Source organism: Peromyscus maniculatus, chromosome X (genome assembly GCF_049852395.1).
Source record: "Peromyscus maniculatus bairdii isolate BWxNUB_F1_BW_parent chromosome X, HU_Pman_BW_mat_3.1, whole genome shotgun sequence".
Classification (NCBI taxonomy): Eukaryota; Metazoa; Chordata; class Mammalia; order Rodentia; family Cricetidae; genus Peromyscus; species Peromyscus maniculatus.
In genome coordinates, this window is record NC_134875.1 from 89,017,254 (window position 1) to 89,031,894 (window position 14,641).

The window sequence follows — 14,641 nt, forward strand, 5'->3', positions numbered from 1 at the left end:
TTAAGAAGCTTTGCTTTAGGAGACTGTGAAGGCCAGGCAAATTAGAATCCTGAAAATATTACATATGTTTACTTGTATAGCAGGTGTATTGATGTAGGCATATAAAAAATTTAACAATAGAGTTTGGGGACGCTTTAAGGGATTCACAGGGCTTAGGGTATTTAAAGTGCAGGGCCCAGGTAAAGGGATACTTAGGAGGTAGGGCCTAGTAGAAGCCCTCTAGGTCCTATTAGAGTCATTGACTTCAGAAAGATTTAAGTTAGCTCTATTGTGATTCAATGTAGTTCATGCCAGAGACTGGCCATTAAAGGCATAGGTTTCTCTCCCACCCTCTGCTTCCTTGATTGAGATGTGATCATTTCTGTCCACACTCTCTACCATCCAATAGCTGTAGTGTGGTCCTTCCTGTAACCTACACTATATCATTTGAATTTTCAGGCATTCAAAACAGTAAGCTTTATTTTATGTTATATTTTCTTCATAAGCTGATATTATCAAATATTTTATTATAGTGACAGAACATAAATAATAATCTTCAAGCAAAAACAAGGCAGAGAGACAGAGGCTAAGGGATTGGGAAATGTTGGTAAAGCTACATAAGTGGACTAGACTTAGACTCTGACGTTATTAATCTGTTCTAGTTTCATTTCTGTTCCTGTGATAAAACATTTTGACAAAAAGCAACATGGGGTAGGGGAAAGTTAATTTGGCTTAAAATTCAAGGTTACAGTCCATTGCTGCTGGAGGTCACAAAGGCAAAATCTTGAGACAGCAGGTCACACCACATTCACTGTCAAGAGCAGAGAGAAACAAATACACTCAAGCTGCCTGTTTGCTCACTGTTAATGCTCAGCTAGCTTTCTTCTCTCTTACACAGTGCCAGGCCCAGCCCGTGAATTGGTGATGCCCACATTCAGTGCAGGTCTTCTCACCCCTATTAACAAGCAAGACACTCTGACATAGGCCAACCTGATTTAGATATTTCCTTATTCAAGTTCTCTTCCCAGGTGATTTAAAATTAACCCCCATGAGGCTGAGGAGATGGCTCAGCAGGTAACAGCACTGGCTCCACTTACAAATGACTCAAGGTCTGCTGGCTGCACCTACGTTGGGCAGCTCACAGCTACCTATCCACCGCCTTCTTCTGCCCTCCCCCAGCACTCATTCACCTGCACAAACCCACACGCAGACACAAACGCATAGACTTAAATAAAAAAAAATCTTAAAAAATCATATCCTCTCAAATATTTTAATGAAATATAGACTATTTTTCATATGATATATTCTGATTATAGTTCCCCTCCTTAAACTCCTCCCAGATTCTCTCCACATCTCCATCCACCAAAATCCACATCCTTTCTTTCTGTCATTATAAAACAAACAGGTATCTTAAATCGTCATTATGTGAAGAAAATAAACAGAATTGGTAGTCCCGAGGATAGCATTTGTCAGAAGCCAAGAAATGTAAGACTGTGGAAATTGTTAAAGTGTGTTTATGGTCTTTGGGTCCCATGAGTTCATACTCCGATTTTTCTCCTTTAATGTATGTGAGAAAGGCTAGGCCTTTGCATAAGACTAACTATTAAAGGATTCGAACATACAGAGGAGCCTCTGACCATCTCTAAGGGCTAGTGTGATGATTTGCAGTGACACCTCTGTGGGGGACCTGCCCCCACATTTCCCCCCAGGGTATTCTTGAGCAGAGAGAAGTGAGAAATACTTAGATAGAAATGTTGAAGGGAGAGACAGAAACATAGGACAAGCTCAGGAGGACCTGGGTCAAAACCCCCCAGCCCCTTTCTGTCTCAAAAGACCGCTCCCTAACACAGCCAAGTGCAGACCCTTCCAAACACCTGGTAACCACGCATGTGGGCAATCCCTTGCCTTATGCAGCCCTGCTGGGTAAAGCACGCTCAGATCTCACTAGGAAACCTCTGTGGACCCCAACACACCTCAACCAAAATATACTTAGAACAATGGTTCTCAACCGTCCTAATGCTGTGACCCTTTAACATAGCTCATGCTGTGGTGACCCCCAACCATAAAATTATTTTCGTTGCTACTTCATAACTGTAATTTTACTGCTGCTATGAATCATAATGTATACAAGATATCTGGTATACAACTCTGGTGAAAGGGTCATTCTAACCCCAAAGGGGTCGCAACCCACATATTAAGAACCACTGACTTAGAGGAATAATAAACTCCTCAAATTCTGGATTTAACTTTACCAAGTGAGGGATCTTCCCTCTGTGAAGTATTCTAGCCTTGACACACCCACTCTGGTACTCTTTCATCTAATCATTCTTAACCACTGAGAAGCCAGCACACTTTCCTGGTTCCCAAACCAGAAGTTAAAGGGTTTTTGTGTTTGTGTTTTGTTTTTCTGTACACTCTTTCCAAGGACAAATTGTCCCCTTTGTTCATCCCAAAGCTTTCCCATAGAAGACATAAAAGGATTTTCTTTTATGTTATACCCTCACCCCCATCCACTTATACTTTAATGCCCATATGTTGATCACATGGAAAGGTTTAAATGTTGACTTTAGCTAATAAGCCACTGTGGATCACAAATATCCAGCAACCCAACTGCCTCCCCCCATCCTTTTACCTTTTCCCATTAGATCGACAAGAAGAGATCAGGAGTGCTTTGAATGAATAGTTTTATTTAGTATATATTTATGTAAATATATATCCTAATCTACTACTACTACCCCTGCCATGACACTATCCCCCTTCCCTTTGACCCCTCCTCTCTTTGATATAGAATACATAGTCAAACATTAAATTAGAGTAGAGAGAAATAACAGCATTAGTAGATAATATTTAAAGCAACAGTTACAGGTAAATAAGCAACAAGCACATTTGGTAGGAATAATGTTCTTTCTCCTGTTGTAGAATGGTAAGATTTCTTTCTTTTCCTTTGTCACAGGATAATTCACAATATCACTTCAGGGAGCCTGATTTCCTCTGTCATTTAAGTAGAATTTGACAGTGTCAGTCTTTCTCCCAGAAGGCTTCAGTTCCACACAGTCCATATCACTTGTAGGTTTGAATCAAGTAGCAAGTGTTCGATGCGCTTATGTACACACGCATAGGATATATTCCATACTTCCACAGAGCTTGTAAGCAAAGCTGAAAAGCTGAAAGCATTAAGGTATTATCAAGTTCAGTTCCATTCCATGGGGGAGGGGGACTACACAGGCAGGTGATGGATGACATTTCACTAACTACTCTATAGACTCTAAGTTTAAAGACGCTTTTTATTTCTACTTTTTGTATTTAAATATTTTTATTCTGGGGTATTTTTACGCTGACTTTCTTCTGAATTAAGTTGTAGGTACAAAAGCATTGACAGCCTCTTGTCTAAAATTACAAATATAGTATTCAGTTTCCCCACTCTTAATACAGACTGCCACCTATAAAATCCTATGAATCAAAAGCCATGAGGCACAGTATCTATTCGGTGACTTCTAAGATCTTTCTATAAAAATAAACTGGCAAACTTTATCTCCAGGAGGTCTCATCACAAAAGAACAGGGAATTCATTCCAGATGCTACATTTCAACTAGTCCAATTAACATAAACCATTTACATAAATCTGAGCACAGACACTTTTATTGGGGCCTGAATATATTATGTCAGGAAAATTTCACCAGGCTAATCTACACCATTTCTTCCATGTGCGTCTTGAGCAGCCAGATAAGGCTCTTCTTTCCTTTAGTATTGAGGAAGAAGTCCATATTCAGAGCTGAAACTTTTTATAATACCCCAAAAGTCTTCAGTTTTTCAATATGAGATAAAATCTTGAAAATGAACAATTATTGATAAATATCATAAGCTCTTACTTTGAGAATTATAATACAAAGGTATAACCACATACAAGAGATTACTATTACTAATATAAGGGAAGTAAGTTTGAAATTGACACATAAAAGTATATGAATAAGAAGTATTAGAATAAACAACATTATTTTACTCTCATATTGTTTATACCAGGTATATTTCCTTTCTTTCCTAATGTGTGCCAGAAGACAATAGTATGTCCATCTGTGAAACTTTGCCTCAGCGTCTTCAGATGTTGAGAGTCTTCAGAAACAACAAAGATCTGACAGCTTATTGTGCTAATATGCTCTATTGTGTGTGTTGGTGTATGTGTATGTACTTATATATTTATGTTAGTATATGTATATGCATTTGTAGAACTTTGTGTGATAGTGTGGAAAGATACCTTAACTTAGAAGATATATAGGAATTTACAGTGAAAGAGACTGTCAGATCACAACACATGAGAAAGAATGTATATGTCTCATATACAGTGACCCAAACATGATTACCAGAATCCAGGATATCTATGCCAATAGAGGAATTCCCCCACTCCAAACTGTTGTTAAGGTTGAATATCAGACAGGCTACATGTAGATCTTACACTCATCAAACCATTTCTCCAAATATCCTAATTTGTACCAAGATATAGTTTCTTGGCATTTAACACATGTAATATATGCATTTGAATTTGTCAAAGGGGGGCAATCTAGCAATTTCTCTTATCTGTCACTCTGGTACACTCTCTCATTTGTACATTTCAAAAGTGATAACTTTTGAGTAATGTGGCACTGCTAACACACAGCCAGTAAGGGATATACTATAAACTGTTGTCTCCAGAATTGAAAACAGATTTTGAAATAATTTTTACACAACAGTTTTGCTGGGCCTTCCAGGTGACTAATAACCTTTGTGCAGAAAAAGGCTGACTAGGGTGAATGGTGCAGTCTATGAAAAAGGACACACATGGGTTTTAGAAACCATGTGACCACAGTACTTTAGCACCATGCCCAAACCCACAGAGCTAAATGGCTGCACATGGGTTAGAGTCTAGGATCTAGAGCTCATTAGCACCATGTTCCAACCAAATGAGCCCTTCAACCAGAAACTTCTCACAACTGTAGCACCCTCAGACTTGGCTGGGTACTGAATTCCAATTTGATACTGCTGAAAAACTTCTAAACAAAGGCCCACATGATGCTAAAACTATTCATCTGCCCAAGTCTTCAAACATCCATACATCACTAAAACTGTTGTATAAAGTTCTGGATCTGTCGAGTTTCCAGCCAAGTCAGTAACAAACCTTGAAGCTGGATTATCTGTCAAGCATGGAACATTCCAGATCCCAAGCCTTACTGGGGAGTGAAAGAAATTTGATTCTTTGTACAGAATAGGGATAGGGATGGGGAAGTGCATTCTTAGGAAAGATAGAAGGTTAAAGCATAAAGTACACTGTTCGTTTAAATTACAATGATAGCCCTTTTACCCAAATTTCTCCTAAGTCTAAACTGGAGAAGAAGGCTATCAGAGCTAGGTACAATGCTTCTAAGAATCGTGGGGTACTCAAGCAAAATTCGACTTTGTCTTCTCCATGTGGGGAGGCAGAACCATAAGCAGACAGTCCATTATCCTGGGAAATATCTATTCTATCAAATATGAATGGAAAGGAAATACATATATCTGTCCTTAAGATAATCAGAAATATTTACATAGGAAGTTGGAAAATACACAAGCAGAGCTCACTACTCACAAAGACTACAAATACCCAAAACAGCTGAAGCCAAAAGATCACAGGTAGGTTGGCAGTTTATAATGTTCATAATAGAAGATACAGTCACGTTTTCAGCCTAAAGCTACTCCAAATATGTATTCTTGTACTTCAATAATACAAGTTCATTGTTTTGCAATTGGGGTATTAATGATAGAACAGGAAGAATGGACTGAATTAAAAGGATGGAAAGGACACATAAAAGAGACAATGGAATGAAACTGAGTTTAAATTTCAATTAGGTCTTTCTTCCAATTTGTCCTTGATCCTAAAAGGGACACAGCACTATGGCAAGTATGGTAATTTGCTAGAAACATTTTTAAAGTTCTGAACCCCAAAACCCACCACATCTTTTCATTAAGTGAAAAGTGAGTATCCAGAAGCTGACTCTCATGACCTCATTTCTTGATCCTAGAAACCTATCCACACCTTACCAACCAGGAGATATCTCAGTAGAGACTGGATAACTTGTCATTATTAAGATTTTTAAAACAAGAAGAAATATAATCATGGAGAAAGAAATGGAAGTAGAGGAGGACGTGAAAGAAGAAAAGGATGAGTAGAAAGTGGAACAGGAGCAAGGAGGAGGAAATGGACGAAGGGGATGGGGAGAGACCAGGGGGAGGACAAGGATACTGAGGAGGAGGAGGCAAAGAAGAAGAGAGGTAAATGAGGAGGACCACCAGTCCAATTCTCATCCTGGTATCATCTTGACACACGCAACCATGGATGCTGTTCAAAGAACCTTGAGAACATTGATTCCAGAAGAATGGCAGTGACAGGATGAGGTATCACTTCTTCCTCCTCCTCTCTTCTGCTGAGTTGAAATTGTCCATAAGCTAAAGAGATGGGGATAATTAAAACAACAGTAAGCACATTATATTTTCTCTTCTTCCAGAAAAAGAAAGACAAAAGTAGAGAGTACAAATTTACATGAAACAAAGTATGAAACTAAATGTATAGTCAGAAACACGGAGGAGGTTTGGGATTTTGAAGTGTGAACTTGGGCACTTCAATTTTTCTTGCATTCAGAGAGAAGCTATCACCAAATTGTTGTATGGCAACCTGGGGAAATAACTCTGATTACATGGAGTGAATCACTTCACTGCCTTATCTGTTCCTGGACATCTGTAACATTTCCCATCCTCACTACCACAGGAGAGAAGATACGACTAAGAACTGGCACTTACAAGGTGAATGGAGTTCCCAGAGAATCCAAAGAAATTTCAGAAATGATACCTTAGTCTCCTAGCATTTCCATGGGAACATAGTAATGAAATCAGTCTTGTGTACATTTAAATAAAATATAAATAATAATACCTAGGAGCTCACAGAGCTCCTGAGGCCTGCATTATTGGTAGACAATCACAGTATCTGGGTGGTAATCAAAACCATAAAAGGAGGCCGGGGGCCAGAAACAGAGATAGAGTTATAAAAACCCCAAGTCAGAGAAGAATTTTCCTTTGAGAGATGATCAAATACTCTTAGTGTATTCAATTTGGAAAGAGAACAAAAACAGAAAAGAGAAACCTGCATAAAACCAGAGAAAAGGAAATCCAAGTGAGTAAGACATAGGTTGGTTCACATGACCCCCACCCCTCCGATACTATGCACTTCCTTCTACGTAAACACATGAGAGAGTAATCAATTCTAGTTATTTTAATCCTATCATACCTTAGATATTTTGAGAAATGATAGTCAATCGCGGTCTGGGCAGCTTAAACTCTAGGCACTGAATGGAGAAAGGAGATCTCCACTACTGGGGAGGGAGGGGGACTTGGCAGCTCATCAAAATCTTTGAATCGTGGGAATTTGGGCACTCCTGGATTGGGATCCACGCAGGCAGGGGGGTGGGTTTGAGACCCAGAGCTCAGTCGGCGATGCTCTCCCCTGAGGCGGCTGATTTTATCTAGCAGCATCTTCTGGATTTCCATGATGACCTTCTGCACTTCAATACGGAAGCTATCACTGAGCCAGCAGTAGATGTAGGGGTTGTAGCAGGAGCTGCTAATTGCCAGCCAGTGGAGGAAAAAGTAGAGACCATTGTGGCTTGAGATGGATTCGCTGGATAGCAGCACCAGGTAGATATTGAGGGGGAGCCAGCTGATTGCATACAGAAGCACCACCGTCATCAGCATCTTTAGGGTCTGCTTCTTCTTCCCACGCTGGCAGATGTAAGTGTGGATATTGATGTCATCAACAGCATCATGGATCCACAGCTTTTTAGCCACATGACCATAGACAGCCACCAACACCAGCAAAGGCAAGATGAAGAAGAGCAGGAAGGTGCCTAGGTCAAGGTATTTCCATGTGGATTTTGAAGTGTATGGGAAACTGGGAAGGCAGGCACTTTCCTCAGTGGTGTTTCTAGGTTTTGAGAGAAAGAAATCAAAACCAGTGATTTAGTCTTTTCCTTAAGGCAATTAGGCAATTAGGCCTTGAGGTTGAGATATATTTACTGTTTGTGTTGTGTCTGTATTGAGCATAAAACCAGGAGTACTGGGATTCAAGTGATCCAGGCTTCTCATGTACCTATAGGAAAACCATGACCCCCAAGATGGAAATTGTAACCCACTGCCATGAGCGTTTTAGGGAAATAATGACAAATTACAGTTTAGAAAAATTTATTTTTCTACCTACGTTTTGAAATGTGTTATTCTAGCCCCTAATTCCTAAATCATTCCTTATGGCTTCCAAGTCCTGGGGATGCTAGTATAAGAGAAATCATCTCATCTCATGTTCCTCTTACCCAATTTCCACCTGGTAAAGCTTCTGGTAAACGGCATGTGGCAAAGCAGCACAGGTGCTCACAATCCAGATGATAATGATGCAAACATTGCCTTGCATGGGACTAATCCGGGCCTTCAAAGGATAAAGCATCACCTGGAAAGAAAAGGACCCCGGCCAGCTTAACAACTCAAATTGAAGTTAGACATTCATAAACTGCTATTCTGATAAAAGGGTACAAAGACTCAGTTTGTGGGTGGTAATGTGCTTTGTGGACTAGTTCATTTAACATGTATGTGGCATTTTGCTCATGAAATTACAGCACTGCTGCATTTGAAGAAGTCAGGAATCCAAGTGGACTGACTTTAAAGCTCCTGTTTCTCTGTCTGCAGCTCTGTGGAGAAAAGAGACAGATGTCCAGTAGTTTGACTTATTTTTTTCTTTACCTTCTAATGGGTGGAAAAGACCCTACAAATTCCTTCTTCTACCCTTCTACCTGACTTACTCCATGGCCTTTCTCATCCGCCCCCCCATCCTCTTCTACCCCTCCCATCCTCTCACACCCTTTCCCATCCTCCCCCATCCTCTCACACCCCCTCCCATCCTCTCCCATCTTGATCCCTTCATAGGCACTCTTTTCTTCCTCTCTCTTTTGCTTTGTTCCCTTCTGTCTCATATCTTTTGTCATTTAGATCATTCTATAGCTTCTCCTGTCTGGATCTAACCAGCTTCAATCCTTTGGTCTTCCCATACCACTCATTTTCTGTCTCCCTCCTAAATGATTAACTATGCAATGCCCACAGCTTCTTATCCCTTGCCTCACTTCCTTTTAATTGACTTCAATCTTCCTCCTAGCTCTTTATTCCTCAACTCTCTTCATCCACCCACTTAATTCCCCAACCCTTCCTCACAGACCACTCCCACCTTCCAGACTAAACTCTCAGTCAGATCTAATAGTACATCCACATTCACTTATCTCTGCCCTCTTCCTTTCTTTAGCCAGTCCTGCAATGCAGCAAACAGAAAAGGTTTCCAAAGAACATGTATCATGTGTTTGTTGCCACATCTCTGTTCCCATAGCACCACAGAAAAGATGGTAGCATTTTTATTAAATTTAATTTGGTGAAATTCTATATGTCACCATCTTTCAATCTAGCCAAATTACACATAAACATTTACACATATGGACTTAAGGACTTGGAAAACTTTGTGGATTACTGGTGACCTTACTTGTCTCCATACATACAAGAGAGGACTCTATCTTTGGAAAGATCTAGGGGGCACATACCCGATGTCGATCCAGGGAAATAGCTGCCATGCTCATCACAGTTACATAGGCACATGAGTACTGGGCAAAGCGACTGAGGTGACATGTCATCTTTCCAAACACCAGGGAATTACACAGATAGCGCACCTGTAGGAGAAAAGGTTTGGTGATGCACAGGAACCTGTGTCCATCCTTCACAAAATCCCCAAAACACAAATCAAAGATTCCTTGCTTCACCAAACTGCTGGTGTCATTCTCTCAATAAACAAAGAAATATTTTCAAACTCCAGTTCTCATACTCATCTCATTTTCTCCCATTCTCTCATCCTGGCTTGAAGACATGGAGGGATACTAAACCACAAAACCTGTTAACTAACTTCAAGTTCATGCATAACATTTGAAGGGTGAAGTAACAGAGTTAATATTTATAACAAAACTTGGATTCACACATTAGCCCAAAACTCACTAGCAACAGGTCCCCCTGCCTCCCTGGGCAGCCCAATACTCTCTCAGCCTCTGCCATGGCAAGGGATTAATTCAGCGACGCAACAACTATCCTGCCAGTCTTCCTAACACATTCCCAAGCTCTTTTCAATGTTTCTCAGCTTCTGTTTTATTTCCTATGAAAATGTTCTCCAAAACAAACCAGCCCTTTCTAAATCCCCCTCCCTCCAACCACACAGCACTCACTGTTGAAAGTACAAAGTTTTACTTTAGTTCATGCCCTGCTCCCCAAGTTACCCTCCTCAGTACCCCCAACTTACCATAGTGAAGGGAGAGCTGAGAAGAGCGAGCATCATGTTGGTCACAGAAATGTTGACAACGAAGAGGCCGGTGGCTGTATGTACCCTCTTGTACTTCATAATTATATGGTTTAAGACCCAGTTGCCTATGATGGCAGCAAAGACCACTATGGTGTACCCTACCACTAACCAGAACTGTACCTGCTCATCCTGGGACACAATTTCCAAATCTAGGGGACCTGACGTGTCGGCCAGGTCACCCGAGTTTGGCATGTGGCCTGGCAACTTGGACAGCTCACCATTTCGGCCCATGGCATTGGACGCGGCCTGAAGCACCTGAGAGGTGGTGGAGGTGATCAAGTCATCGAAACCACTAGGTACACTCAGAGCTTCTGGAGTCAGCTCATCCCCGTAGCCCATGGTGCCAGGGCTCTGGAAATCCCCTTCGGGCACTTCTGTAGTTGGGGCATCCATCCCAGTGCCTTTAGTGGACCGTGAGGTCCCTAAGCTACTCTCTCAGGAGCCTCTCAAAGAAGGGAGAGGGCAAGTTGAGGCCGTGGACAGACAGACAGGCAATCTATTCAGTATCCTGGAGCTCTGAGCTGATAAGGTATTCTCCAAGGTATCTGGAGCAGGGAGAGGGGAGAAATACCAGGAGCCAGAAAAAAAAGACTGGACCTGCTCAGGGTGGGCAAGTGCGCAGAGCTGGGCAGCTGAGCCCAGGACAGGCTGTCTGCAAACGCTCTTCCTGGAGAGTGCCCACAGCACCTGCTCCAAACTGGAGATGGCGTCAGGCTTCGCTCAAGCACAGACCCTCCTCCATGCTGCCAGTGATAATTCCTACCCAATTTCTGTTGCCTTCAGTCAGTCATCAGTCTGTAAGTCTTTCTGTCCAAGGCCCGCTGGCGCTGTGGGCAGGGCGGAGTCAGGCACTGCCACTCCAGCTCCAAGCCCGTGCAGAGCCTGCTCTCTGCAGCTGCCCTTTATAGAAAGTCCAGGGGCCCGCGCTGGAGCCAATGGGGAGCCGCGACTCAACCCCCGCCCTGTCCTTCTGGGCTGGGGAGTCTGAGAGGCTGGCAAAGTCGCTCCTGTCTCAAGCCCCTCCTTTCGCTGCTCTCCTTAGCTCTCCCTCTTCTAATCCTGCAGTTGGGAGCCTGGATTTATTGTTAATGGGTTCTTCTTTTAACATCGCCCTTCGTATAATTTGAATTCAGCATCTCCTGACTTTCCCTTGCTTTCTGTTTCTTTTCTGCATCATCGCCCTAGGCACCGGCAGGCTGTGACACAGGTACTGAATGGAGGCTGTGGAGACTGCAGTCGCATCTGGACCAGCAAGCCAGTCAGCTGTCTGGGGAGAGTGGTCGATATGAAGGACTTGCACAGCTGTGGGGGTTTCACAGAAAGAATGAGGCGGGGTACAACTGGAGAATCAGGAGGGAAGTTTAGCTTATGAGAAACAAGAAAGAGTCACCTGGGAGTGGGCTCAAACATGATGTTCTGTTTTTTTTTCTAGCCTCAAAACTGCATGCCCCTGACCAGGGAACTCTGATCCTGGCCTCTGGAAACAGGACACTATCATCCTACACCCAGGAAGTAACAGTTTTGGAAGCTAGACTGTGTCAGATTAGTCAGATTTCTAAAGGGTGAGTCCCTGGGGAAGATTTAGGATTTGGGAAGCTTCTGCATATCAATGCTGCTAAAATCTAAACACCAGAGAGAGGGAGATGTATCCTAGTCATTGAGGGTGGCAGTGGAAACACTCTAGGACTGGTGGTCCCAGACTAGCCTTTGCCTTGGAAATTTTTAGCTACGTCTCCATTCCAGAGATGTTAAAGTAAGAACCAGAACAACTAAGCTGCCTCCCTAAAAGGACAGAGGAGACCCTAGTCTTTCACAGCGTGCCATTTACCTATCCTCAGCCACCCCTCTTCCAGCAATTAAGGGGTGGAGAAACTGGAATAGATAGGTTATAGAAGGTCAGGGGGGGAATAGTTGAAGCACTAGAACTAAAAATGAGAAAGGGCATTCAGATACCTCTGCTATGCAGCAATCACTCTGTTTAAGAAATCCTGGTGTTTGTTACAGCCAGCCTCGTGACTTTCTAGCCACCCTTTACTGCCCAGAGGCTACACAGCTATTCTCCTGGAGGAAGAGAAAAGAAACACACCTAATCTCAAGAATGTCAATAATTACTGATTTAGGAATAAGCAGGAATCGATTTAGAACCATCACCATCATCATTGTCCAGTCATCAAAGATCACAAAGGAGCCATGACGCAGATAAGCAAACTTCTGGGTGCTTGCACTGGAACACATCTTGCTGATTATAGATTAAGAAAGTAAGAAAGATTGAGGCAGATCTGAGGGTGTTGCAGTATTCCTGGGATGTTGTGGCTGGTGAGGAGATGGTAGTGGATGGGCTAACACTGAGTAGCAGATCAGAGAGAAGCAAATTGTGTTTTGTTTGGTGACTCACAGAGATGAGACACATGCATAAACACATTTGAAGGAATTAGTAAATCTTAATTCTTTCACACGAACCCATCCTGGAGAAGGCAATAAGTCAGGGTCTTTAGACAAATCTCTTTGCAGCAGTTTTTATTCGAAGTTTGTCAAGATACATCAATTTGATGCTAACCTGGCTTTCAGGACCCCAAAGAGTTTAGGGATAATGTGAAGATGATCAGTTAAGATGAGACTTTTAAAATCTAACTGAAATGCAAAGGAGTAAATGTCAGGGTTCTGATATGGAGGTTCAGACATGAAAAGGCAGGATCAGGATTGCTGATCTACCAGCCTCTCCCACACCCTCCCCACATAATTAGTATAATGTTATATATAATACAGTGCATATTATTATTTTACATATAATAGATTCTTTGAGATTTCATGTTCTATTTTGATTCTGTTCACATACCCCCACTTCCTTCCAGGTCTAATGTCCATTCCATACCGGCTCTTCTTTGCATCCTCATTTTTTAAAAGCATGTTCTTTGGTCTCTCTGAGTGAGAGTTTTTGCAGTAGTCAAAAAGGTATTGTGGAGACTCACCTCTCATACAAATGTAAGATTCACACAACACTAATGGTAGTGTGCTGTGGGATGTTCTGTAGGTCCTGTGGGAGCCCATTCTCAGGTTCTTTGTGGCATTACCCAGCAGGTCCGTATAGAGGATGATTAGGACCATGGGCCTGAGTGCAGGTGTTTGAGATGGTCTGCACTTGGCTGTGCTGGGGGATGGTCTGTATGCTGATTGGTTAATAAATAAAACCTGATCGGCCGTGGCTAGGCAGGAAAGATAGGTGGGACTAACAGAGAGGAGATATAAAAGGACAGAAAGGCAGAAGGAGACGCTGCAGCCGCCGCAATGACCAGAGAGGCTGCAGCCGCCGCCATGACCAGAGACACTGCAGCCGCTGCCATGACCAGCAGCATGTGAAGACGCCAGTAAGCCACCAGCCACATGGCAAGGTATAGATGTATGGAAATGGATCAATTTAAGATAAAAGCACAGTTAGCAAGATAAGGACAGTTGGCAAGAGGCCTGCCATGGCCATACAGTTTGCAAGCAATATAAGTGTCTGTGTTTATTTGGTTGGGTCTGAGCGGCTGTGGGACTGGCGGGTGAGAGAGATTTGTCCTGACTGTGGGCAAGGCGAAAAAAATCAAGCTACAGTAGTGAATTCTGCAAAGCGGGAAATGATGTACATTGCATCACACTAACATTCTCACACATATTAAAACTTAGATACATTTTGATTACCATGTATTAATTGTTTAAATAGTCGGGTTCATTAAGAACATGCATGTAAATTATTTTTACCTTCTATTGGATATTATTCACTATTGCTCTCCGTGGGGCCCACTCATCTCCCTTCTTTTCCTCTTTTGCTTTTGTCACTTTTTCCTCTAATTTACAAATATGAAAGAAAACATAAGATATTTGTCTTTTTTGTTTTGTTGGATTTTTAAAGCAGCAAGTTGCCATGCTGGCAAGGCTGACCTTGAACTTTGGATCCTTCTGCCTCAGCTTCCTGAGATCTGGAATTACAAGCATGTGCCACCAAACCTGCTATAATATTTGTCTCTATGAATTGGGCTTATTATCTTCAGTACCACCATGGTCTCTCTTTTTATTTTATGCCCTGGTGTACATATGGTATCTTCTTGGCCCTTAAGTCTTCAATATCCACCAGCTATCTGAGACCTTGCAAAGGTTGTTACAACATTCAGTATCTAGAGAGATTTCTGGAGCCAGTGAGCCATTTATGTTCCCAGTCTATCAATGGAAGAAGGAATCTGGGATTAAAAG

The 14,641-nt window shown here is 42.1% G+C and overlaps 1 protein-coding gene across 1 annotated transcript; it reads right to left on the bottom strand.

Annotated features, from left to right (window-relative positions):
• Positions 1-5,613: 5,613 nt before the first annotated feature.
• Positions 5,614-11,302, bottom strand: LOC102923525 (G-protein coupled receptor 83-like). Its single transcript, XM_006981178.4, has 5 exons — positions 10,352-11,302; positions 9,609-9,734; positions 8,343-8,476; positions 7,268-7,960; positions 5,614-6,432 (listed from the first exon to the last, which is right to left on the bottom strand). The coding sequence occupies exons 1-4, from the start codon at positions 10,802-10,804 to the stop codon at positions 7,312-7,314; spliced, it is 1,362 nt and encodes a 453-aa protein (XP_006981240.2). The 5' UTR covers positions 10,805-11,302; the 3' UTR covers positions 5,614-6,432; positions 7,268-7,311.
• Between the last annotated feature and the right edge of the window lie 3,339 nt (positions 11,303-14,641).

Bases quoted from the DNA above. Each gene is read 5' to 3' on its own strand.
- LOC102923525 (XM_006981178.4), bottom strand. From the start codon at position 10,804: ATGGATGCCCCAACTACAGAAGTGCCCGAAGGGGATTTCCAGAGCCCT. The intron at 8,477-9,608 runs GTATGTGCCCCC...TTTTCTTTCCAG, and splicing joins TTTCCCTGGATCGACATCGG to GTGATGCTTTATCCTTTGAA. The intron at 7,961-8,342 runs GTAAGAGGAACA...CTCAAAACCTAG, and splicing joins CTTTACCAGGTGGAAATTGG to AAACACCACTGAGGAAAGTG.